The following is a 25,713-nucleotide window of genomic DNA, read 5'->3' as shown; positions in this document are numbered from 1 at the left end:
CCTCCATCTCTTCCCACAGGTTGCATCTGCGGCAGGAAAACCCTGCAGGGGAGTGGCCGTGGGGGCTCGTGGGAGGAGCCCCCCTGCCCACTCCTCTCGGCCATTCACAGAGCCTTTGCAGACTTTCTTCACTGTGTCTGTTTCTCCTTTGGTGGCTCCCCCACTGTGTCCCCTGTCTAGTGCCTTTCTTTTTCTTTCTCTGTGTCACTTCCCAATAGCGGTCTACACTTCGGTGGCCCCATCTTGGCTGTTATAGCCCACCCCAGTCAAGGACACGTAAGGGTCTCCTTGGTCTTACTACACCGAAGCCTGCCAGGCACTGGTGGCTCAGGTCTGTAATCCCTGCTACTAAGGAGGCAGAGATCAGGAGGATTACGGTTCCAAGCCATCCTGGGCAAACAGTTCGTGAGCCTCTATCTCGAAAAAACCCATCACAAAAAGGGCTGGCCTAGTGGCTCAAGGTGAAGGCCCTAGTTCAAGCCCCAGTACCACAAAAAAGAAGAAGAAGAAGAATCCTGATGTACAGCCTTGGAGCAACACAGTTCCAGGAAGTGCCCCCAAAACCAGAACCTCTTACTCCATCCCCCACCCCGTGGCTCCTTCCTCCACTGGATCCCTTTCTACCTTTCCTGCCCTCGGGTCACAAATGCTAGCCCACCTGTTCCCTTCATAGCAATCCTAGGGCATGCTTGCCACAATCAGAAAAACCCAGGGAGAAAAAAGATGGGGAAAAGAGAAGGGAAACTAACGGGGATGTGATCTCCTTATCTCTTCCAGTGACTTGTCCCGGGGCACAGGATGCAGAAAGGGGCATTGTGTGCACCCTGGCCTGCATGAAGATGCTCTCCTCACTGGTCTGTGGCTTTTGGGGCTGAGGGTTTGTTTGTTTGTTTAGTTTGGTTTTCCCTTTTCTTCCGTTTTTCCTTTTTGTTATTTTTGGGGGTGGGGGGGCACTGAGGTTTTAACTTCCTTAATCACCTCAAAAGAATATAGCAGAGCTGGTGGCTCACGCCTGTAATCCCAACTACTCAGGAGGCAGAGATCAAGAGGATCATTGTTTGAAGCCAGCCTGGACAAATAGTTCGAAAGACCCTATCTCAAAAAACCCTTCACAAAAAACGGCTGGTGGAGTGGCTCAATGTGTAGGCCTTGAGTCATATTGTAGTACTACCGGGAAAAAAAAAAAAAAAAGAATACAGAAGAGCTAGGGTGTGGCCTAGCATGCATAAGACCCTGGTGGGGGGCGGAACAAACAAAAACCAAAAAGCACCAGCAATGCCTGGTGGCACACACCTGTGATCCTAGTAGTCAAGAGACTGAGGCAGGAGGATCTCAAGTTTGAGGCCAGTCTGGGCTACATAGCAAGACCCTGTCTCAAAAACAAAGGAGCTGGGCATAGTGGTCATATGTGTAATCTCAGCCACTCAGGAGGTCAATATTCAGTACCACCAAAGACCAAAACAAAACCAAAAACCCAAACCTAACAAGAATACGCCGGACAAGGCCCTTTTGAGTCAGGCAGTGGATTATCCATTCATCCAATCTTCAAACCATTAAATGAATGCATTTGTGCTCCAGCCACGTTGTGGGCTGTATTCCATTTATGGCTTAGACAGACATGGTTTCTTCCCTCAGGGATCATGGGAGAGAGAATTCATGGGAGGACATAATTTTAGAGCCAACAATGCATATGGGGAGTCCTACCCTTGCTGTCTCACCCCTCAACCTCTTCTCACACGACTTTGTCCCCATCACTCCACAAGAGCTACTTTGGTCAAGTCAACAATGTCCTCTTTTTTGTTGTTCTATTTGGTGGCACTGGGTTTTGAACTGAGGGCTTGGAACTTTGAAGGCAGTCAGTCATTCTACCGCTTAGGCCATACCTCCAGCCCAACAATGGCCTCTTAATTTGCTAAATGTGGTGGTTACTTCTCTTTTCATTCCCTCTCTCACCACGATGCCCCTCTCCCTGGCTCTGAGCTCAGCCAGGAGCCACCTTCACCGATTTTCAAGCTTCCTCTTGCCAGCTCAGCCTTGGGTCTTCTCTTTCTATCTCCAGCCAGGAGCCACCTTCACCGATTTTCAAGCTTCCTCTTGCCAGCTCAGCCTTGGGTCTTCTCTTTCTATCTCCATCCTTTCTTCCTAGGTGATCTCATCTAGTCTCGTGGCTTTAAATACCATCTATATGCTGGTGACTCACAAATGTATATTTCCATTCCAAACCTCTCCTTGGAGCTCTAGACTCCTATAGCCAACTTCCTGCATGATGTCTCTATGTGTCCAAAAACACCTCAAACGCAGCAGATCCCAAAGGAGGCTCTTAGTTCTTACTCCAAACCAACTCCTTCTCTTGTCTTTTTACCTCATCAGATAGTGCCTCCACTCCTCTAGATGTTCTGCTCAACACAGAAACCTGGAAATCAACTCAGACCTCCCCCATCTTACCTAACAGGCCCCAAATGAACACCTGTTGGCTCAATTTCCAACAGAAATCTCAAGTCTGCTTACTCCTCCAACTCCAGGCCCTTCTTGTTCAAGCCAAGGCCCTATTTTATCTGGTTTATTGCATCAGCCTTTGGCTTGACTAGAATAAGTGTGGACTTAAGATCCAGTCTCAGTTGAGCACCTGTGGCTTACGTCTGTAATCCTAGCTACTCAGAAGGCAGAGATCAGGAGGATCATGGTTCGAAGCCATCCTGGGCAAAAGTTCGTGAGCCCCTATCTTGAAAACACCCTTCACAAAAAGGGCTGGTGGAGTGGTTCAAGGTGTAGGCCCTGAGTTCAAACCCTGGTACCAAAGGGGGGGAAAAAAAAGAGCCAGTCCTGTCTCAGCTGCTTCCAGCAAGCAATCCTGAGCCATCAGCTCCTGTGGGGCAGGCTGTAGGGTGACAAAACTCTCACTAAAGGACCAAGTGCACCAGGCATCACAGGCTACTCTCTCCATCAGCCAATACTGAGATGCCCAGGAACTCAGTGATGGGAAGAGGGCAATTGAGACCCTCATCAAGAACTTCTACCAGAGCCAGGTGTCATTGGCTCACACCTGTAATCCTAGCTACATGGGATGCAGAGATCAGGAAGATTGAGGTTCGAAGCCAGCCCAGGTAAATAGTTCACAAGACACTATCTCAGGAAAACCAGTCACAAAACAGGACTGGCAGAGTGGCTCAAGTGATAGAGCACCTGCTTAGCAAACATGAGGAGGCCCTGAGTTCAAACCCCAGTGCCTTCAAAAAAAAAAAAAAAAAAAGAACTTCTACCAGTACTCAGTGAAGGGTGTGAAGGAGATGCTGACCGCCTCTGAGCTACAGGACAAGGTCACCCAGCAGCCACCTCACCTCATGGCCTCATGCCAAGCAGCCTTGAGCTGGAATAGAAAGTTGCCAACCTGGGAACTCTAAAGTGCAGCAGCCAAGAGTGCAAAGCTAGAAAGCCCTGTCCCCGGGAGTTTTGAAACTCCTGGTGAAATTCTGAAGAGGTTGTTGGGGGACGAAGGAACATTAGAGGCTGTGGACCTGGGAGTAAAACCTTTTTCCACCACCTCCCTAGCCCCAGCCTGTATCTCTCCTCATGTGAAAAACGTCAGATTCATAACAGCCTTCCCCAGGGCACTCCCCAGAGTGCTTCGGGGGTGCCCTGCCGAGAGCTCATGGGTTCAGGAGTCTGCAGCCCAGGGGAACTCAGGGGACAGGTTGGGGCTGGCGAGAACTTGAAGAGGGCTGCTGGAGGGATAAGGATGGTGTAAGGGCCAAGCGGTTTGGTAGTGGAGGAAATGATTTGAAGAATGGGGCTGGTAATATGGCTGGATATTTGGTATTAAGATCCAAATGAGAGCTACTGTTAGAAAAAAACAACCGTGAGGGGCAGTTCAGAGAGAGAAGGGAGTAAGTGAGAGTCCGAGACCTGTACAGACCAGACCATGCTTTATTTAGTGGTGGATAGGGGCATCACGGGGCGAGGGAGTTATAGATGGAGGACAACCAGGACAATACTAAAGGGAAGTGACCTTGTGGTCTTGGAGCAGATGTTTCTTGCCATGTCAGTTGTTGTTCTGCTGAGTTTCCAGGGGGGTTTTCAGTAGGGGCTTCTTGATGAAATATCAGCCTGTAGTTTCTTAACCCTTTAGCTACCCTTCCTAATCTCTTCGCCAATGTAAACTAAGTCCGTACTGTGCTGTCTCATCCTCCTCCCAGGACTGTCTCTGGGGAGGGGAGCAGGGCTGGGGGAGGAGGCTGAGGAGAGTGTGACTTTGGGATGAGAGGACCATCTGGGTACTTGGACATTTAGAGTGGACCAAAGCCAGAGTGGCTGGAATACGCTGAAGGAGGGATAGCAGGGGGAGAGCTGAGGTGGACAGGGGCTGACCATCAGGGGTCTTGCAGGTAAAGGTGAGAATTAATACCAGGAGCAACGGGAAGCCACTGGAGTGTTTGGAGTGGACACGTGTTCTGATTGGTTCTGGCTGGTGGGCAGGTACTATCTGCCCTGGCTGACTTTGGCTGACTTTGAACCGTGATCCTCCTGATCTCTGCCTCCTGAGTAGCTAGGATTGCAGGTGTGAGCCACTGGTGCCTGACTCCTTTTCTCTTTTTTTTAATTGAAAATGTTTCTTTGAGACAGGATCTCATTAAGAGGGCCTGGAGGGCCTCCTGCCTCTGCCTTCACAGTGCTGGGGTCACAGGTGTGCACCGGCCTGCCCAGCTTATTCGACTTTTTATTTTTTTTAATTTTTTGCAGTCCTGAGATTGAACCCAAGGCCTTGCGAGAGCTCTACCACTTGAGTCATGCCCCCAGCCCTTTTGTTTTTGAAAGACAGGATCTTGCTAACTTTGTCCCAAGTTAACTCCTAGGATCCTGTCCCTGTCTCCTGAGTAACTAGGGTTATTATAGGCCACTGTGCCCAGCCTCATTCTAGATTCTTCTCTTCCTCCTCTTTCTTCTTTTTGGTGAGAATGGGGTTTAAACTCAGGACTTCACGCTTGCAAAGCAGGCGCTCTGTCATTTGAGCCAGTCCTTCAGTCCATTTTGCTCTGATAATTTTGGAGATAGAAGACTCTGCCTAGGAACCTCTTGCCCCGCATTGGACCTGGCTAGCTCCACATCTTTCAGGTCTCAGCTGAGACAATGCCTCCTCTGCCTCTGGAGTGTGTTTTGGGACAGCGCAAACTCCCGGAGGTGATGACCAGCCTCCGCCAGGGCACTGGCCTCATGGCTCGGAATTGTGTGTGTACTTGTGTGTCTCCTGCAGGGCTACTCAGTAGCAGACTGCTACTCTTGGTTATTATTGCCTTACTACAGTGTACAGCAGATATTCAAGAAGTATTTAAAGGCTGGGGCCATAGCTCTGTGGTAGAGCGTTTGCCTAACAAGCACAAGGTCTTGGGTTTCATTCCTGGCTCGAGCGTGTGCACACACACAGGCACACTATCCTTTGGAATAGGTAATGTGCACATGGCACAAAATTTAAAAGGTACAAAAGATGTTATTTCCCTTTCTGCCTGACAGCAACCTCCTCAGAGGTCGCCATAGTTACCATTTTCTTGTGCAGCCTTCTGAGAATAATTTATGGACAAATGAACATACATAAGCTCTTTTTTTCTTCAAATGACAGCATTCCATATGTCCTGGTCTGTACCTTGCTTTTAGAAGTTAGAATGAGAGTATGGAGATGGTTCTGTACACCTACATAAGAGCTTCCTTTTTCATGGCTGCATACTATTTCATTGTAAGACCTCATGCCATAACTGATTTAACCAGCCCCCTATTTATGGATGGTGCAGTTGTTTCCATCCTTTGGAACAAGCTGCAATTGAGAACCTTGACTAGTCAGGCACTGGTGGCTATTCAGAAGGCAGAGATTGAGAGGGTCATGGTTTGAAGCCAGCTGGGGAAAATAGTTCAAGAGACCCTATCTAAAAAATACCCAACACAAATAGGACTGGTGGAGTGGCTCAAGTAGTAAAGTGCCTAACAAATGTGGGGCCCTGAGTTCCAACTCCTGTACCACCAAAAAAAAAAAAGAACCTGGAACTTCTATTATTTTGCACATGGGTCAGAATGTCTAAAGGATAAGGTCTTAGAAGTGGAGTTTCAGACTCAAAGAGTAGGTGCATTTGTCATCTTGGTATCCACTGTCAGACCAGGCTTGGAGAAGCTGTGCTTACCTTCCCACAGCCTTGCCACCTCATGTTATGGGGTGGTTCTCAGTATATTTTGACTTTGCGTTTCTCTTGTTAAAAAATTGTGATAAAATAGAAACACATATTTACCCATAACAAAATGTACCATGTTAACTTCTCTTTTTTTTTTTTTTTTTTTTAGGTGCTGGGGATTGAACCCAGGACTTTACCACTGAGCTACACCCTCAGCCCTCAACCATTTTTAAGTGTACAGTTAATGTTACCCATAGCCATCTTTAAAAAAAATTTTTTTTGGTGGTATTAGGGTTTGAACTCAGGGCCTTGCACTTGTCAGGCAGGCACTCTACCACTTGAGCCATGCCCCAGCCCCACAGTTCCATCTTTTAAGTCAATATTTAGTGAGGCTGCAATGCCAGGTCCAGTGGGGGGCACTTAGGACTCAGATGAGTCAGCCCCTGCTTGCTGTGGAACTCCCTGGCTGATGAGACAGAAACAGACACCAGCAAAACTGTCAGCAGAGGAATCTGGGTGTCTAGGGAGCTGAGGGGCCCAGGGGAAGGGGGCTGCAGGGGAGCTCCAGGAAGGCTCCTAGGAATGGTGACCCGACCCTGGACGACCTCTGAAAGAAGGGTTGGTCTCAGAGGTGAAGGAGTGTGCCCCATCAAAGGCCGGAAGGTCTGAAAGACTGAGGCAGCTGTGCTCTGGAACTGCCAGGAACCATAGCCAGCCTGGGGTGGGCAGAGAGGATGTTGAGACCTTGGTCTGAGGGGCCTTGGAGGCCTCTGTAAGAACTTGGTCTTTCCTAGAGCAGACGTTTGGGGCCAGTGAAAGCCAAGATCAAAGGCTAGGGGTGAGGCAGGAGTCAGGTATGGGACAGGCCCGGAAGCTCCTCATTACTGCAGGGTTTGGGGGCGTTCAGGACCGAGCCTCCAGTCCCTCCTCACCTGAGGGGCAGAACTGGAGATGGCAGGGGTGGAGTGGGAGGGTGGATTCCCATCGGGGATGCCTTCCCTGAGAAGGAGACGCCAAACCGGGGACTGGGTTAGTCACAAGGACAGTAGCTGAACGGTCAAGGGAGGCCTGGGGAAGCCACTCTTAGCCTCCATGTCCTTCCTCAGACAGTGAGGTTCCCCAGCTCGGCTCCGAGACCCCGGATGCCCGGCTAGCGCGGGCAAGCGATCAGACCCCCTTCCCCTGGCCGACCCCAAGTCACTGCGGATCTCTAAGCCCCGCTCCTTCGGACCCAGAGCGGGAGGACAGACGCCCTCTTCCCTCATTCTCGTGCTCTCTGCTGGGGAGGGGCGTGAGGCTTGTGCAGTGCGGGGGTTGGGGGGGGGGAGAAATGATCCAGTGTTGCCATGGCAACTAGGCTGGTGGTCCGGCCCTGGAGACCTGGGAGCCAGGGAAGGAGAAAGCGAGAGGCAGGGAGGCTGTGGGCTCTGCGCGGCGGCGACCTGGGTCTCTGGGGAGGAGTTGGGAAACACCCGGCAATTCTCGCTGTTGGTTCCTTGGTGGCGCAGGGAGCCCGCGTGGTGGCGAGCGTGTGTATGCGAAGTTCTCGGGTGAGTGTGCCTGCGCGTGTCTGCGTTGATGCGTGTGTGTGTGTGAGCTTGCACTCGTGGGCACAAGGCGTGTGCGCACGGGAGTGCCCAGGCTGGGATGCAAGTGCCAGCCTGCGTGCACACGCGTGTGTGCCCGCCCGCGTGGCCGTGCGTGTGTGTGAGCGCGAGCACACGTGTCTGGGTGTGCACTCGCGTGCGCTCCGGAGTGCCCAGGCGGGCGCGTGGCGCGCGGCCAGTGGGAGCCGAGAGTCCCGCCCCTCCGCAGCCCCGCGCCCCTCCCCGCCCCTCGCCCGCGCCCGGCGGCTTCGGCGCCTGCACCCCGCTCACCCCCTCCTCCCGCACTTTCTCTGCGCTCCCTGTCTCTCTCTCTCTCTGTCGGCGCACACAGCCGGACTCCTCCTGTCGCCGGCCGCCCTGGGAATCGCCCGCCGCCGCCCAGCCTGCGCCCGCCGGCTGCCCAGAGCCCGGGCACCTGTTGGAGGCACAGACACAGGTGCAGGGGCTGGGCCGGCCGGGGGCGGCAGGGCGAGGGCGAACGCGGTAGGCTGTGTGCTCCGGAGGCGTTCAGCTCTCCTGCGGCTGCATTTCTGGCTCCCCTGGGGAGCCACGCTCAAGAGGAGGCATCCGAGGCAGGGGTCCCCGCCCTGGGCTGCGGGGATTGCGGCAAGGGGGCCCAGGCAAGGCAGACAGATTCTGGGGCTGAGTGGAGGGTCAGTGGAAAGTGGAAGCCCCGTGGGGATTGTGTCACCCTGGCTAAACCAGCGACTGGTGCAGAGGCCGGCTACAGCCTCAGAGCCACAGAGGTGGGGACCTACCCGGGCGCTCTGGGGTTTATGGGGCTCAGGGGAAGACTGGAGCCCTGGATAACAGCAAATTACTGGACGATAACAAAGGTACAATCCAGAGGTAGGTGGGCAAGGTGAAGGGGAACCTGGCTGCCAGCAGTAGCCTGGCAGTCCAGCCTGAGAAGGCAGCTGCTGGGTCTGGAGGGCTCAGGCCTCCTGACTACGAGCCAACCGGCACAGGTCACCCTCTCCCTTGACACCTCCAAGGGAGGGTGCGCCCACCCTGGGCCTCCCCACCAGGTGTGAGGAGTCAGTGCTGGCTCCCCCTTCCCCAGCCAGGGGTGCTGCATGAGGGGCCGCAGGGGCGACCGCATGACCATCAGCATCCAGGAGCACATGGCCATCAACGTGTGCCCTGGGCCCATCCGGCCCATCCGCCAGATCTCCGACTACTTCCCTCGCCGCCGTGGCCCTGGGCCTGAAGGGGGCGGTGGGGGCAGTGGGGAGGCCCCAGCCCACCTCGGCCCCCTGGCTCTGGCCCCCCCTGCTGCTCTCCTTGGAGCAGCCACTCCTGAGGACGGAGCTGAGGTGGACAGCTATGACTCGGATGATACTAGTGAGTCTGGGGGCTTTGAAGGGCTTAGGGGATGCTTGCTGGGTGTGCATGAGGGTCGGGGAGGAGGGACAGGTCCTGCCGCCACAGCTGCAGTCCTGGTGGAGATTATGCTTCAGCAAGGCTCAATATTCAATATTTCTGCTGAGACACTCCACCACCCACACAGTCCCAGTTGGCCAAGTCGGGGACCCAGACTCGAGCACGCACACGCCCGCCCAGCCTCCTGCACACACACTTGCAGGTCCACAAAGACATGGACACGCATATCCAGTGCTGGCCACTGTCTCTTGCACACACCTGTCTTGGCATGCACTCACACCACCTTCCCCTCTTCTGCAGCCGCTCTGGGCACCCTGGAGTTTGATCTCCTCTATGATCAGGCTTCCTGCACGCTGCACTGTCGAATCCTCAGGGCCAAGGTGAGCCTCTGCCGCTCAGGCCCTGACCCTGCTGGGTTCCATCCTCCTTCCCCAAGGGCAGGCCCCTGTTCCTTCCCCTCCCTGGCACTCTTACCCCCTTCCCACTTGGGAGGAGGTGTGTGTCTCAGCCCTTCAGAGGGAGGGAGAAGGGCTGGGAGCCCACTGCCCTCTGTGCATCCTCTCCTCCAGGGCCTGAAGCCCATGGATTTCAACGGCCTGGCTGACCCCTACGTTAAGCTGCACCTTCTGCCTGGAGCCTGCAAGGTAAGACTCCTCTTCCAGGTTCTGGCTCCTCTCCCTGCCTGGCCAGGAATGGGTCTGTCCCAGCTTCTCCCAGCCCCTAACTTCAGCCTCTGGAGGCCTGAGGGATATGCCTCAGTACCTTTCATTCCCACATCCCAGGCCAACAAGCTAAAAACAAAGACACAGAGAAACACGCTGAATCCTGTGTGGAACGAGGATCTGACATACAGTGGAATCACAGACGACGACATCACTCACAAGGTGCTCAGGTGCGGGTTCCTCCTCCCTGCTGCCCAGGGTTCTAGCCCAGCACCTCCTCTGGGACAGCTGCCATTGTAACCTTTGGTTGATTCATCTCCCTCCGTCCCCTACCTCCACCATGCTCAAGGACCAATCAGTGGCTCCTAGTTCCTTCAGCAGCAGCCAGAATAGTTCCCTGCCATTGAGGCTCCAGTGTATCTTACTGCTCCTCAGAGGGGACTGACTTCTGTCAACTTCACAACTACTGACCTTTGCCTGCTATGTCTTTTCCACCTGGAGTGCTCCTCTCTGCCAACCTCAGTCCCTCACGTGAGGCTCAGTCCAGGATCAGCCTCTGGGAAGCTTTTCCTGCTCAGTGAGACTTCTTTTCAGAGCCCCTGACTGAAGTCACACTTATGCACCTTACCCTGCCCATCCTGTCCCCCTAATATCTGAAGAGGGAAGTCTTTGGGGTCAGGGAACTTGCTGTCACCCCAGCATAGGGGGATGTGGGGAGAGGATCCCTCAAGGGTAGTGGAGGGCAGCAAAACTCAGGCTGGAGAGAGACCTCTTCCTTTGTTCCTGAGCAATAGGGAGCCACAGAAAGTTTGTGTCAGGCAAGGGACTTGATCAGGGCTGTTTTAGAGATCACCTTGGGGCTGGGGGAGGGAGGGGCAGAGGCAGACACCAGAAAGGCTGGCCCCAGTCTCACTGTGAGTGAGTCCTAAAGGAACTCAGTAGGAAGCCCTCTTACCTTTCTTTCACCCTCACAAAAGCTTTAGGAGGTGGGTATGGGTAATCTGCACACTGCAGATGGGTCTCAAGGCTCAGAAAGGTGAAGTGACTTGCCCAAGGTCACACAGGTAGCTACTAAGTGGCAGAGCTGGGATCTCAACAGGCCTCCGCAGCTGGCTACAGAAGGGGGTGAAGGGAAGCAAAGGCAGTTCTTCCTAACTGGTGGGTTTCAGCTCTGCCAGCTGGCTCTTTGCTCCAGGCGAAAGAGGACAGGGGAGCTTCTGGGAGTGAGGGCTACTTATTTGGCTACCCTGCAGCTGGTTCAATGGTCACTGCTGCATCCGTGGCCACACCTACCACACACACCTATGGTGATCCATCAGCTCCTGTCTCCAGGGCTGAAATGGGGGCAGTCCCCAGATTTGTGAGGACTTCCTTTAGTAGTTGAGCAGGTCCTGCTGGCCCGGGACAGCCTGGGGCAGAGATTGACCAAATCCAGTTGTCTTTTTGAAGCTCCAGTCCATCTTATAGATGAGGTAGAGAGAGTTAGGGCAGAGCTAGGACTGGTCTGAGGAACTTTCTCTCACACCAGAGCAGGGCCCAGGTACCCAGGGGCCCTGACCCTGCAGTTCCCCACCAGGATCTCTGTCTGTGACGAGGACAAGCTGAGCCACAATGAGTTTATCGGGGAGATTCGAGTGCCCCTCCGCCGCCTCAAGCCTTCACAAAAGAAGCATTTTAACATCTGCCTCGAGCGCCAGGTCCCGGTTGGTGTGGGGGCTGCAGGGGGAGGGGTCCCTGGGGAGGCTAGATTGCCAGAACCTTCTCTTTTTCTCCCTCAGCTGGCTTCACCCTCTTCCATGTCTGCGGCCCTGAGAGGTATCTCCTGTTACCTGAAGGAGGTGAGGCAACTTACAGGGCCCCTCTCTCGGTGGGAGGCAAAGGACCCAGGCTGACCCATGTCTGTCTCCTGCAGCTAGAGCAGGCAGAACAGGGCCCTGGGCTGCTGGAAGAGCGTGGGCGCATCCTGTTGAGACTCAACTACAGCTCTCGTCGCAGGGGGCTGCTGGTGGGTGTCATTCGCTGTGCCCACCTGGCCGCCATGGATGTCAACGGCTACTCTGATCCTTATGTTAAGACGTGAGTCCTCAACCTGGGGCCCTCTCTTTCTTCCCCTAGGAGCCTGACCCCAGCAGCTTACTTAGGGGGCCTGTCCTGTCCCTAAGCATATGCTCTTGCCTCTCGCCCAGGTACTTGAGACCAGATGTGGATAAGAGATCCAAGCACAAGACATGTGTGAAGAAGAAGACTCTAAACCCCGAATTTAATGAGGTTACATAACCATGGCAGGGACTGGAAATTAAGGTGGTTTGGGGTAGGGTTGGAGAGGGCCTCAGGGAGACACTACTCATCTTCTCCTTAGGAGTTTTTCTATGAGATGGAGCTCTCCACCCTGGCCACTAAGACTCTGGAAGTCACAGTTTGGGACTATGACATTGGGAAATCCAACGACTTCATAGGTGAGGGGAGGAGCCTAAGCAATCTGAGGGCTGACCAGCAGGAAGCAGGCCCCTGACTGACCCTGTCTTTTTGGCCTGCTCTCCAGGTGGTGTGTCTCTGGGGCCAGGTGCCCGAGGAGAGGCCCGGAAGCACTGGAGTGACTGTCTGCAGCAGCCAGACACAGCCTTGGAGCGCTGGCACACCCTGACCAGTGAGCTACCCCCCGCGGCTGGGGCTCTGCCCTCGGCCTGAGTGAACAGCAATTGTCCAGCATGGGCGCCCTGGGCTGGGGCCAGTACCCAATCTTCGCACGACTGTGTTGCACGTTTACATGGGGTAGGATGCCCCTGCCCTGCACTAACTGTCTTATTTTTGTGAGCATCTCCGTGACTGTGGGTCTGTCTTCTTGTGAGGGACTGTGGAGATCTATATTCACATATGCAAACTTCCTTCTGCCTGACTCGCTGTTACCTGCAAATATGCAAAACCACCCCATGCACACTGGCAGAAGCCCCGCTGGCACCCTGCCTGCCCTGCTGCTGCTCTCTCCTGCCTCTCCAGGCTGCCCCGGCCCCACCCCACGAGGAGGAGGTCGGATTAGGGGAGGTTTGGAGGAGAATGTTTCTGAAAAAGGACAAGAAAAAAAAACAAGAGCCAATCCTTTAATACAGAATCTTCATTTAAAAAAAAGTCCTAGCCCTGTAACAGCTGCCCTTTTAAAGGGGTGGCCACACCACAGGGTCTCTGCCTCCCTAAGAGATGGCAGATGCCCCTGGCCACTCGTTTAAATAACTGTCCCCTAGCAGGGGTTGGGATGTGAGGGGAGTGCCCCTGCCACCTTCCTGGGGGACATTCGTGCATGTTTATGCCTTTTTTGATTGTGTCAGTGGCCAAAGCACGGCACTGGGCATCAATAAACACCTCTGAGGAAGCTGGGCTCTATGTGCTGGCATGGATAGGGGTGTTGGGAGGGGCTTGACAGACGGCACTGGGTGGTCACTCTGGGATGTCAATCACCAGGTCATCGTCCCCATCCAGGGCATCATCCCCGCTGCCTGCATCACTGAACATCTGCCGAGGGACGGTGCTCAGGATTGTGTGTGGAGGCATCTTGGGCGGGGGCAGGGGTGTCAGGGCTGCCCCAACCCCAGCCCCAGGACCCCGGGCAGGGAATGTCAGCGGCCCGCCCACAGGGCAGTCAGGGGGTCCCACCGCCATCTGCAAAAGGGGGAAGAAACACAGGGAGGGCTTGTCAGAAACACAGGGGTATGGGGCTTCAGGAGGCTGGGCACTGGGGGTGAGGGTGGGGAAGGGACAATGCTGTGATCAGGGCCTACCCCACCTCAGCCCTTCAGAGTCTCAAGCCAGCAAGTGCCTGGGGGTGAGGGCAGTGATGGAGGGGAGATGAGGGGGTGTGGTGGTGGGGTCTGACAGGAAACTGGATGGAAAGGCTGGGTCCTGCCCTCTCCAGTGAGGCACCCTGGCTGCCCTGGAACAGCACTTAAAGCCAGAGTCAGAGCCAGTAAGGAGTGCCTACCTCCTGCCTTTGGGCACCTCAGGTACCACCTGGCACCACTGGCTGTTCCTCCTCTTCCACTCTCTCCTCCTACTAGACTCCTGGCTCTATAGAGGGTTATCACAAGCCACCCGAGCCAGGAGGCTGCGTGGCTTCTTTGCCCCCCAGAGGCTTCTATTACAACTTGGATGATGGGCCCCTCCTTGGAATCCCCACAGTTGCTTGCCTAGGCCAGGCCCTCCTCTCAGCTCACCTGTGCTAGGTACCAGCCTCTAACTGGACTCCCTGCCTTCAGCCTCTCCCAGATCCAGCTCCTCCTCCACACTGCAGCCAGAGTGATCGCTCTAGAACACAAACCTGAGCATGTCACTCCTCCACCACGGGACAGGCAATGCAGCGTGCCTGATGACAGGCTGGCCTTCCACCTGGAGCATTCATCTCTATCTGTCACAGTCCTCCTTTGTCCTGAGGCTGGAATGCAGGCCTCCTCCTTTTCCAGCTCCACCCTTGCAGGTCCTCACAAACCCTCCCACAGAGCTTTCTGGGTTGCCGGCACAGCTCTCGTGCTGTGAGCACAAACTGAGTACCTACTGTGCACCACGTGATTTCTACCAATGATCCCCAATCTCTCAGACCATCTGGGAGGAAGGAAGGGTTGTCTGTCAGAGGAGGGAGCTGAGACTTGGAAACAGAAGTTAAGGAACAGGGCTGCTAGGTCCCTGCTGGGCAGTGCCCATTGTGGCCCTGGGCTGGGATGGCAGGAAACACTTATGTGTGGTATCCACCATGGCCCTCCTGATGGCTTTGACACTTGGCCCCATAGCTTGTTCTCTGCTTCTCAAGAAGCTCTACCTGCACCTCTGTTTGTGGGGTGATGTGGGAGGGGGGGTCGCTACAGCGGTCAGGCCTCAGGGCACAGGGCCTGCTAGGATGGATGGCAGACAGTCAGCTCTGAAAAGCAGCCTGTACCAGGTCTCACATGTTCATACAGGAGCAGACACACATGCACAACTGAAGACAGATCTATGAGGACTGTTCCCTTCTCTGGCTGTCACATCTCAACCCCCACCCTGTTCCCCATGTCCTACCCTCACCTAGACTTCTTCAACAGCCACCCCAGTGTGATCAAGAGCACCCAATGCAGCTCTGTGGCCTGCTAGGGCCCAGGCAGTGGGCTGTACTCTTTACTCTTCACTCATTTTGGTTTCACATGACCCCGAGTGGAGAAAAGAGGCTCACAGAGTTCACTGATATGCCCAGTCAGGTCACATGATGAAAATAAGGAAAAGCTGGGATTCAAACCCAGCTAAGGCTAAGGCCCCAGCTCTTTTTCTTTTTGTGGTACTGGGGATCAAAACCATATGCTCTACCACTGAGCTACACCAGGCCCCAGATGGGGGCTCACTATGTTGCTCAGGCTGGTCTTGAACTCAGGTTCAAGTGATCCCCCTGCCTCAGCCTCCCTAGTCACTGGGACTGTAGGTGTACACCACTGCACCTGGCTCAGGCCTTAGCTCTTAAGCATCCTGCAGAAGCCTTAAGTGTCCCACCTCTGCTCACACTTGCCACCTCCCATCTCTCTTACCCATAAATTTCAGGGGCACTCACTTCCCTAACTGTGATAAGCCATCTTCTGATCTGGGCTACTAGGCCTTCTATAATCCCAGTCTACTCCACTTTACTTTCTAACACTTCTCTCTTGTCATTCCAGCTGCAGCCCAGACACTTCCCACAGTGTCTGTCTCCCTTCCTGCTACTGCCTCAGGATGAATGTTACCTCTTCCTTGAGCCTGTCTCTTCCCTGATTGCTCTCTGCAACACAGCAATTGACTCAGGCCCTCTTCCAAGATGCAACTAAGTTGTGTGCATTCGGAACTTACTTCCCTGACATCGTACTTTTGGACACAGCACCAACCAGAAAGCTTCAGATTGCCCATGTCTATGCCATGCCTCACTTCCCTGTCTGTTTCTTGTTGTCCCGTCACTTGCCTTCTCTACCTTCCTGCCCTACAGATCAGAAGCAAAACCTTCAGCAGGGGCCAGTATTTTTATTTTTTCAGTATTTGGGATCAAATCCACAGCATGGTGCATGCTAGGCAAAAGCTCTATAACTGAGCTACATCTCAGCCTTCAGAAGCCACATTCTTCTCCACTACAAACACAACCTCCCATTATGCTTCTGGTTTCAGAGCCCCGAGGGCTGTCCAGCTGAATCCCTACTCAACTTTGCTGTCCAGCTGATAGGCACTGGGCCTTTCTGTATCTCAGGCTGACTCCTCCTCATTGCTCCAGGGGCTCCATGCTCAGGTGTCTTCCCTCTTACTAAGGACTTCCAAGTATGAACCTCTGCGAGCCCTGGGTTCACATATGCAGCTGTCTGGTTGGCATTTCCAGAGGGCCTCCAAGGCCAAATCCTCATTCTTCCCTCCAGAGCCTGCTCCTCCCATTGTATTCCAAAAAAGGTCACTCTACTTCTCTGGATGCTCAGGCTAGAGACTTGGACTCTTCCTGGGCTCTTCTCCCCCTCTCACAGGCACAGCTAGTCTCCAATTCTTCAAGATGGATTCCTGGTCCTCTGCACACCCTCCACCACTGCTGGGTTTCCTGCAGTCACCTCTTCACTGCCATTCTGACTCACCCCTGGCCCCTGCACCAGGCTCCTCTTTACTGTGCAGATACTAAAATGTAACTAACAGATCCCGCCCTGCTTACCTTCCTCCAATCTAAGCCCAGGTCTTCCCAGAACCTAGCTCCCTAGTCTGTCAGGTGCTAAGTCTCTGACTTGCTCTCTTACCCCGCCCCTCCCATTTCTCTCCCATCAGGTCCTTGAACAAGCCAAGCTTGCTCCCTAGGGCCTTTACCCTGTTGTCCCTGACTGAAACACATTCCTAGAGAGCAGTATGGCTTACTCTCATATCATAGACCACCCACCCAAATTCTGACCCTCTTTCCTTGACTGTAGTTTTCTCCACTGGGACTTGTTCCTCTTGTTTATCTTCTGTACTCCTGAAGGGCCGGCATTTGTCTGCCTTGTTCACTATTGAACTGCAGCACTCTGGCCAGGCCTAGTCTGATCAATGACTTCACAGATGCAGAATCCAAGAGGCTTACGGGGTTGAAAAGACCTGCTCTGAGTACTGTGCTTTTTTTTCAGGGCCTTGTACTTGCTAGGCAGACCCTCTACCACTTGAACTATACCCCCAAACCCCCTTTTGTTTTAGTCATTTTTCAGGTAGACCCTTGCATTTTTGCCTGGGGCTGGTCTGAGACTATAGTCCTCCTAGCTACAGCCTACCACACCTGGCTTGTTGTCTGAAACAGGGATCTCGTTAACTTTTTGCCTGGGCTGGCCTCAAAGTGCGATCTTCCTGATCTCTGCCCCCTAAGTAGCTGGAATTACAGGTGTGAGTCATGCACCCAGCCTAATTACTATGGTTTTTAACTGGAGCAGCATTGACTGCATTCTACCTCCCACAATTCTGTCTCCCCTGTGGTTGCCTGGCATCATACAGCACTCAAAACCTGTGAAAATGTGCCTTACTCTGGCCACCCTACAAAGGCAGAATCCTGGGCCTCTTCACTCCCAGTCTGGCAAGGCTGACCATGCCTGGATTTGTCTCCATGAGGAACCTGTGAACCAGGATTTCTCTGCGCTGCCCCTCAATGCCTTGCCCTGGGCTGGGCCCTCACACTCCCAAATCCATCTTTCAAAGTTCCTGGACAGGCCCCCAGCCCATCTTGAGCCTCCCTCAGATGGCCGTCCTCCTGCTGTTGTGGCCCCTCCCTAACATCCCCAAATCAGGGTACCTTGAGTTTCCGGGGCAGGCGGGGCCGTTTCTCCCGCTTGGGCCTCAGGGGGCTGGGCTCGGGCAGCTGCAGGGCCAGGTAGTCAGAAGGGAATGGGGGATAAGGGGGGGAGGCCAGCTGCTGGTGGGAGTGGGAAATGGAGATGGGAAATGGAGTGGGTCAAGGTGAGGGGTGAAGGGAAGAAATGCAAACAGGAGGAAGAATGGAAAAACAAAAGAGATGGTGATGAGTATGGCTCCCAGGTTCCTAATAGAGGGGAGGGACAGCAGCAGGACTGTGTCCTGGTCTGCTCTCCTTAGTCATGTCAGTCCCCTGTTCCTACACAAGAGAGAAGTGGGCAGTCCCGACTCACACCCTCCAAGGGACACTTGCTGGCCGTACCTGGACAAATGCTCCCAGAGGTGGGCGGCCTCACCCCAAGGCCTATCCCCCCTTCCCAGACACCCATCTCATTCCCAGACATCTTAGCCCACCACTTTCTATCCTTGACCCCAACTCACCGAGCTCAGATATGGGGAGGGGGCCCCAGAAGCCTGAAGAGGAAACCCTGTTGAAGGAGGCAGGGAGAGGCTGGAGGGGGAAGGGGTACCTCCCAGTGGAGGGCTTCTCTTCCTGGAGAAAGGACAGGGGAGAGGGTCAGAGGCAGCGAGGCCAGCTCCTCCCACCTCCAAGAATGCTGGCTTCTTACCTCTTGGGGGCTGGTGTGTCAGACAACTTGGGTGTCCCCTCTGTCTCACTGTTATCTGAGGATGCAGTGGCATCTGAGTCTGTAAGGGGGAGGGCTAGTCAGTAGGGACCTGGGGGGAGGGTTCCCACTCGGCTTCAGAGGGCTAAAACCTCAACACCACAGAAGGGCTGTACTGGTTGGTGCACATGCACACGTATAGTTCTGGGGAGAGCCACACCTTCCCCAGCTCTCACAAATCTGCTTCCTGTTCCAGCTCCTCCATAACCCATTTGCTAATCACATACTAAGTACCAGGTTCTTTTATCTGCACCTCACTACCTTGCCTGATCTTCAGAACCATCAAGGAGGAAGGCCAGAGGCTCAGAAAGCCAGGCATGTGGCTGGGTCTTGAACACAGGAATCTGTGTTCCTTGACCACTTTATGCCACTCTCTCCTTGTTTGTCTCTAAGCAGCCTTCAGGTCCACTCCCTGTATTTGCAATCACATTTAATCCACCCCTCAAACCTGTCCTAATTTCACCCACTGCTCCCTATTCCAAAGGCTACAAGGTCAGCCCACTACCATGTTAAAACCACTGGTCACTAGTCTACTGGACTCACCACCTTCTGCCACCCACTATCTAACCCAATTCCAACCTAAAACATAAACCTGATCACATTCTTTCTGATGGTGTCACCTGGTGCCTGCAAGCAGCACCAGGACTTTGCTTCAACCTACCTTTCAGGTCTCTCAGCAAAAACTATTTATTTTTTAAACTATACTAGGGTTTGAACTCAAGATTGCTCTACCATTTGACCCACCAGCCCTTTTTTGCACTGGTTGTTTTCAGATATGGTCTCACTCCATGATTGTGATCCTATTTGTGCTTTTCCACATAACTAGGATGACAGGCATGTGTCACCACACTATTCATTGGTTGAGCAGGGGTCTCAAGAACTTTTTGCTGGCTTCCAACAGTGATCTTACTGATCTCCTTCTCCTGAATACTCAGGATTACAGACATGAGCCACTGTACCCTGCCAAAACTGTACTTTTTTTTGTGGTGCTGGGGATGGAACCCAGGGCCTTCCTTGCACATTCTAGGTACTCGACCACTGAGCTACACCCTCAAGACCCTAAACTGTACTTTTTACAATATGCCAACCTCCTTCCTCAACAAAGAAATGTTTCCTAGATCAGCGCTTCTGCCTAGAAGTCCCATCATTCACTTAACAATCACTATAAGTGGTATATATATATGTATATGCCATTCCCAATTTCTCTGCTTAGATAGATCTTTGTACTTTCGGCACTGGGGTTTGAATTCAGGACTTGCTAGGCAGGCGCTCAACCTCTTGAGTCACTCCGCCAGGCCTATTTATTTTTGAGACAGGGTCTTGCTATGTAGCCCAGGCTGGTTTCAAACTTATACATGATTCTCCTGTTTCAGCCTCCAGAGTACTGGGATTACAGGTGTGCTCTGCTACTATACCTGGCTTTTAGACCCTTTAAAATGCAGACTGAATATCTCTTCCTCTAAGTCTCCCAGAAACCCTCAGTCCCAGTTGGCTCTCCCAGAGTCCTATCATTTGTTACGGCTCTCCTCACGTTGTGCTGAGAAGTGGCATGTGTGGGCTTCTTCAGAAGGTAAGTGAAGGATCAACCCCTTGAGCTTTGCCCGCCCGGAGCTCCGCTGCTCCTGGAGGCCAGAAGGGAGGGGTAGAGCAGCCCTCGGAGGCCTGAGGGTCAGGTGGCTCTGCCTAGCTCCGGGCCTCTCGAGATACAGGTTAAAAAAAAAAAAGACTATAAGTGAAGGCTTAAATCTCTGACTGGTGCTCCTCAGATTTAATCCATTTTATGAACATGCTGGATTCTCACACTTCTTGTCCTTAAGTTCTCCTCAAGCAGAAAGTTACGTGGAAGACCTTAGGGAAGGGAGAAACATGGAATGAGGGACTAGAATAAAAGCTAAACTTCCTGTCATGGCCTACATAAGCTGGCCTCTGCCAAGTTCTCTAACTTTATCTACAATCGTCCTGTAGTAGTAAATGAATGGGTGTTACTGGTTCAACAAAACATTTACAAAAATAAGTAGCCTGGTTGGCTCCTATTTTCTGATTCCTGCCCTAGACCAATGTTTAAAGACTGTGGAGAGAAGTTACTGTATGTGATGGGCTTCTAAGGTTCCCACTCTGGAGCAGGCCCACAAATGCCCACCTTACAACTTTTTCAAACTGTGGGTCTCAATTCATTAGTGGTCATAAAACTAATTTACCAGTTTACAACCAGCATTAAAACAGCTGGGCGCCAATGGCTCATGCCTATGATTCTGGCTAGTTGAGAGGCTGAACTTGGGAGGACTGCAGTTTGAGGTCAGCCTGGGCAAAAAGTTCATGAGACTTCATCTCCAAAATAACCAGAGCAAAATGGACTGGAGTTGTGGCTCAAGCAGTAGAGTGCCTGCTTTACATATGTGAAGCTGTGAGTTCAAACCCCAGTGCCACCAAAATAAAACAAAAACCAGTTTTAAAAGTATCAGGATGACTCATTTAGTGATCATAAAAAGTTTTGTTTTATAAGTATATATGTGGGGACTTGAATTGTGATATAAAATATATACTTAATTATAAGCAATACTAAAAGCAAAGTGTGAAAAAACAGTGCTCTATGCTTCTGTTACTCAAGCCTGGTCAGTTCTTACCCCAGGGCTTCTGCATTTGTTATCCTATCTAGAAATGTTCTAGCTCTGTCTTTACAATATCAGCTTCTTTTGCTTCCAGTTCAAACACTTCCTACAAGGCCATTCTTGGGAGAACTCTATTTAAATGCTTTGTGCTGCCAGCTTGTGAGTGGCCTATAAGCTGAAAAATGGCTTTTAAATTTTTAAATGGTTGAAGACAAAAATCAAAAGAAGCCAGATATGGTGGAACACCTCTGTAATGGGAGGCTGAGGCAAGAGGATTGAGTTTGAGGACAGCGAGTTCAACACCAGCCTGGGTTATGTAGTGAGACCCTATCTCAAAAAAACAAGGGAAAGAAATCAAAATACAAATTGCATGAAAACAATATGAAATTCAAATTTCAGCGTCCATTAATACAGTTTTGTCAAAACAAAGCCACCCTCGCTTATTTATATGGTGGCTGTGTTGCTTTCATACCAGAGGAGTAGTTGCTTCAAAGACAGTATATTCCATAAAACCTAAAATATATATTATCTGGCCCTTTGCAAAAAAAAATTGTCAATTCATTCTACTCCAGTCACTACCACATGACCTTGATTTTATTCCCTTCAAATCCTTACTGCCATCTACAAATTCTACTTTTGTTTCTTCACTTACTTATTCCCTCCAACTAGAATACAAACTACAAAATGTCAAGGGCTTTGTCCATCATTGCTACCAATGTATCCCCCGTTCCAAGCCAGGGCCTGAAACACAGTAGCTGCTCAAGAAATACTTGAAAGAATGGCAGCTGCAGAGGGCAAGCAGCTAGGTTTAAGAGCCACTACAGTTTGCATGGGCTTCACAGTCTAAAAGGAGAGGACTGGGAAGCCCTAAGCGCCAGAAGCAAATCCGCCTTCACGTTTTCATGACCTTGCTCACCAGAAGAGTCTTCGTCCACGTTCTCGTACTGTAGAAGTCGGTCTAGGAGGAAACTGAGGAAAAGTTGGGAGAGTGATTATTCCCATCTTAGCAACGTTCTCAAGGGTCCCTGTCCCTCCTACAGGGCCCACTGGACCCCTAAGAGCCCATGCACTTGTGCTCCTATTCCAGGCTGGGATCAGAACGTAGATCACAAGGAGTCACATCGCCCTTGTGCCACCGCATCTTGCCTCACCTCTTGTCCCGGGACACCTTCAGCAATTTCCTCTGCGCCTTCCTGAGCTCCTCCTGGAAGCACTCGTGCTCCTGTATCACAAGAAGGGCGAACGTGAGCCATGGGCGGTCGGTTAGGAAGCCCAGGACCCAGAGACAATTCGCCCCACCGCATTTACACATGGGTAAACTAAGGTTCTCATAGAGACAGGCCTCAAAGTCCACAACCTCCCCACACCAGTACTCACGTAGATGAGGAACTTGAGCTTTCGCTTCAGATTCCGGTATTTCTTCTTGTAGTCCACTTCGCCGTCCGCCGGCCCGTTCATGACCCGCCTGGGAGCAGCGACCCAATGTCCGGAGTCCCGCTACCCGAGCCGGCTCGGCCCGGCCTCTCACGCCACCACTTCCGGGGACTCTACAATGCTATGCCAGATCGGACTACAACTCCCGGCGCACCCCGCGCTCAGGGAACGTAACCGCACGGACCACCCCCTCCTGGGGAAGACCGGGAAAGGAACGCTGTTTCTAGTGGCTACGTAGAAGATGGCGTGGCAGCGGCGCAGGGACGTCACAAAGATGGCGGACTCCGGAGGAAGCCGTTACTGATTTTAAGTCTGCTCAGACTTGGAGCTACAAGATATTCTCCAGAGATTCCTACTCTTTTGGCAAGGATGCCCTTTCTCTTCTGCCCTTCGAAATAACAGCGGCCTAGATGGTGCCCGTGACCACGGAGGATGGCAGCGTCGCAAGTTGATTACGTTACTCCCAAAGGTTGGCGCCGACTTGGTTTCTGACGAGAACGATTTTCGTTCTAACAAAGAGAGGACCGTGAGATCCACTAACTGTTCAGGGAAAGCAAGTTTTGCTTGGCAAAGTTTAAGGCTGCAGTGGTCCGCGACCGAGGTCCAACGGCCCCTTGCCTTGCAGTACCAAGGCACTGCGCGTGCGCAAAGTTGCTGTCAAACGGGCTGACGGCGGCCGGGGAGGAAGAAAAGGCGGGAGCGGCCAATCCCGGGGGGAGCAAAATGGCGCGGGACGATGAGATGCAGGAGTTCACGCGCAGCTTCTTCAGGGGCCGCCCTGACCTCAGGTGCACAGGGGATTGAGTTGGGGATAGAAAGGGCAGGGTGGGAGGGAACTCCGTCTTGAAACTTGTCTCCCTAGCACGCTCACGCACTCCATCGTACGGCAGAAGTTCTTGGCTCACGCGGGCCGCGCTCACCTAGAACCCGAGGAGAAGCAGGCCCTGAAGCGGCTGGTGGAGGAGCAGCTGCTGCAGATGCAGGTGTGGGCACGAAATGCGCCACAGGAGGCAGTTTGTTGCTGAGGGGTGAGGCAGGACATAACCTTGGTACATTTTGCCCTCTGGGCACACACAGGTGGAGGAAGCTGGTACCAGGGAAGAGAAGCTAGACCTTACCAAGAAGGTGAAGAGGTCTCCCACCGTCTGTGGTGACCCAGCAAGAAAAAGGTTCCGCTTCAATTCAGAGTCAGGTTAGTGCTCCCTCCTTGGTGTGTGTACGCCTTCTGTATAATTGGTTCATCCAGCGGTACTTAACTGTGCTTGTATTATGTCCCAAAGTATTAGATGAGGGGGCAAGGCCTGTGAGTCAGGAACCAGGAATGAGATGAATGCTGTTTCATGCTGCCTTTCCCTCTATCAATCAGAGACAGCGGCATCCTATCTCAAATCCTGTCTTCTCTCCTATTCCAGAGCACAGCTCTGCAGCCTCCAGTCCAGACCACTGGGCATCTCCACCAAAGAACAGGAAAGCAGCAGCAGTAAGTCCAGCCAAGGAGGAGAGTCCAAGGCAAGCATCAAAGAAAGCAGTTGAGAGCAGCAATGAAGAACAGCAAAGGGACCTGAATGCAAAGATGGAATTAGAGGAGGGGAGAGAGGAGGAGGGGAAGGGCTCTCTCAGAACAAGTAAGACGTGGAAGGAAGAGAACAGTGAGGAAGGAGAGGAAAAAGAACACAAGGACAGGACTAGGAAGGAACCTGGGACCAAGAAAAAGCAGGCACCAGGCAAGGCCTCAGGCTGTATGAAGCAGGCCAGGGAAGAAAGTGAGGACAGTGAGGAAGAACCTATCCAAAGAGCAAAGGAAGTAGGGGGAAACAGAGGCACGAAAAGCTACCAGGAGAGTGAAAAGGAGAGTGAGGAGGAGATCTTAGTCAAGAAGAAAGAGAACAGAGAGGAGGAAGAGGAAGATTGGAAGCCCATAGTCAAGAGCAACAAGGAAAGGTCAGGTTGGACAGAGAGGAGTTATAAGCAGAAAAGCAAGGTGGAGAGTCTAATGGGAGACTTGGGGGACAGTGAGGAAGAAGAGAAAGAGGAGGTAGGCAGTGGGGATAACACCGAGGAAGATGAAGAGCCCCCAGTGCAGAGGAAGAGCAAGGATGTGACCCAATGTAAGGGTGGGAAAAGGCAGAGAGGAATTAGTGAAGATGAAGACAGTGGGAAGCTGCAAGCAACTGTTAAAGGCACTGCGAAGACAGCCAAACTGGACAGCATCAATGGTGAAGACAGTGACATGGAGAGAGAGGTGAGTGACAGCGAGGCAGAAGGGAATCCCAAGGAGGAAAGGAAGAACCGATCTTCCAAGAGCTCCAAGAAAGGCAGAACACGAAACTCCTCATCCTCCTCAGATGGAAGCCCAGAGCCCAAAGGCAGAAAGGTGAGGGCACAGACTGGGTGGGAGGCCACCACTAGGGTAAAAGGGAGACGATGACTCCAGTCCAGCAGGCTTGGCCTTGAGCTGCTCCTTTTTTGGTAGGCTGGCTCTGATCGTCGAGGAGAGGATCACCCGGCAGTGATGAGGTTAAAGCGCTATATTCGTGCCTGTGGTGCCCACCGAAACTACAAGAAGCTCCTGGGCTCCTGTCGCTCACACAAGGAGCGCCTGAGTGTCCTCAGAGCTGAGCTGGAAGCCCTGGGCATGAAGGGTGAGGGGTGAGGGTGTGCTCTGGGGGCAGCCAGAAGGAGGGCCAGGGCTGCTGTGGGGGAGAGGATCACAGGCTTCTTCTGCCCCAGGGAACCCTTCCTTAGAGAAGTGCAGAGCACTGAAGGAAGAGCGGGAAGAGGCGGCTGAGGTGGCCTCCCTAGATGTGGCAAACATCATCAGTGGTTCAGGTGAGGGGCTTTTCCTCTGCCCAGGAGAGGAAAAGGTTGTACTTTCTCAAACAACTAATTGGTCCCTGCCCCCAGGACGGCCACGAAGACGCACTGCCTGGAACCCTTCAGGAGAAGCAGCTCTCTCAGGAGAGCTGTACTGCAGGACCCTAGACTCTGAGGAAGAGCGGCCCCGTCAGGCACCCCCCGACTGGTCCCATATGCGTGGCATCATCAGCAGTGACTGTGAAAGTAACTGAGCTCCCTGACATCCCAGGAGTGTCCTTCCACCTGTACAAAGCTTATAGCCTTGCTCTTAGCCTGCAGAGTGGAAGCAGCTTTCTTTAGAGAAGGGTGAAGCCCCCAAGGACATAAGCTGCTCAACTACACATTCTTCACTACATGTTCTTCAAGGTGTCCACAGGGGTTTATTTTTTAAGACTCAATAAAGGAATGTTTGCAATCATTATCAGAACAAGTCCCCCATTCTCATGCCCTGTAGTTTGGGGCCAGGAAGCTGAGGAAAGCTACTGCTGATAGTAGCTAGAGGTCTG

At 52.8% G+C, this 25,713-nt stretch overlaps 3 protein-coding genes across 15 annotated transcripts; 2 read left to right on the top strand and 1 right to left on the bottom strand.

The window, feature by feature from the left end:
* Positions 1 to 7,526: 7,526 nt before the first annotated feature.
* Positions 7,527 to 12,727, top strand: Doc2a (double C2 domain alpha). 4 transcript variants are annotated; one of them, XM_074059314.1, is made up of 12 exons: positions 7,527 to 7,702; positions 8,091 to 8,195; positions 8,823 to 9,103; positions 9,443 to 9,522; positions 9,712 to 9,786; positions 9,925 to 10,034; positions 11,333 to 11,507; positions 11,583 to 11,642; positions 11,717 to 11,880; positions 11,991 to 12,072; positions 12,164 to 12,260; positions 12,347 to 12,727. In XM_074059314.1, the coding sequence occupies exons 3-12, from the start codon at positions 8,836 to 8,838 to the stop codon at positions 12,490 to 12,492; spliced, it is 1,257 nt and encodes a 418-aa protein (XP_073915415.1). In that variant the 5' UTR covers positions 7,527 to 7,702; positions 8,091 to 8,195; positions 8,823 to 8,835; the 3' UTR covers positions 12,493 to 12,727. The 4 variants fall into 4 exon arrangements, with proteins under 4 accessions (XP_073915415.1, XP_073915416.1, XP_073915417.1 ...); XM_074059315.1 differs by lacking the exon at positions 7,527 to 7,702 and having other exon boundaries at positions 8,005 to 8,195; positions 11,333 to 11,501; XM_074059316.1 differs by lacking the exon at positions 7,527 to 7,702 and having other exon boundaries at positions 8,009 to 8,195; positions 11,381 to 11,501.
* Positions 12,728 to 12,888: 161 nt separating this feature from the next.
* Positions 12,889 to 22,562, bottom strand: Ino80e (INO80 complex subunit E). Of its 9 annotated transcripts, none has more exons than XM_074059324.1 (8): positions 22,295 to 22,562; positions 22,069 to 22,139; positions 21,825 to 21,886; positions 18,252 to 18,330; positions 18,064 to 18,175; positions 17,564 to 17,683; positions 14,010 to 14,100; positions 13,321 to 13,458 (listed from the first exon to the last, which is right to left on the bottom strand). In XM_074059324.1, the coding sequence occupies exons 1-7, from the start codon at positions 22,373 to 22,375 to the stop codon at positions 14,029 to 14,031; spliced, it is 597 nt and encodes a 198-aa protein (XP_073915425.1). In that variant the 5' UTR covers positions 22,376 to 22,562; the 3' UTR covers positions 13,321 to 13,458; positions 14,010 to 14,028. The 9 variants fall into 9 exon arrangements, with proteins under 9 accessions (XP_073915422.1, XP_073915423.1, XP_020014503.1 ...); XM_074059325.1 differs by having other exon boundaries at positions 17,564 to 17,680; XM_020158929.2 differs by having other exon boundaries at positions 17,564 to 17,680; positions 21,834 to 21,886.
* Positions 22,563 to 22,617: 55 nt separating this feature from the next.
* Hirip3 (HIRA interacting protein 3) lies at positions 22,618 to 25,625 on the top strand. Of its 2 annotated transcripts, none has more exons than XM_074059313.1 (7): positions 22,618 to 23,139; positions 23,214 to 23,334; positions 23,429 to 23,543; positions 23,764 to 24,725; positions 24,825 to 24,993; positions 25,082 to 25,180; positions 25,256 to 25,625. In XM_074059313.1, exons 1-7 carry the CDS (start codon positions 23,075 to 23,077, stop codon positions 25,417 to 25,419), a joined length of 1,695 nt encoding a protein of 564 aa, XP_073915414.1. In that variant the 5' UTR covers positions 22,618 to 23,074; the 3' UTR covers positions 25,420 to 25,625. The 2 variants fall into 2 exon arrangements, with proteins under 2 accessions (XP_073915414.1, XP_020014482.1); XM_020158893.2 differs by having other exon boundaries at positions 22,619 to 22,820.
* The last annotated feature ends 88 nt before the right edge of the window (positions 25,626 to 25,713 follow it).

The sequence above is a fragment of the Castor canadensis genome, chromosome 17 (assembly GCF_047511655.1).
Source record: "Castor canadensis chromosome 17, mCasCan1.hap1v2, whole genome shotgun sequence".
In the NCBI taxonomy this organism is placed as follows: Eukaryota; Metazoa; Chordata; class Mammalia; order Rodentia; family Castoridae; genus Castor; species Castor canadensis.
Note: the sequence above shows the minus strand (reverse complement) of the source record. Positions and strands in the feature narration are given on the sequence as shown.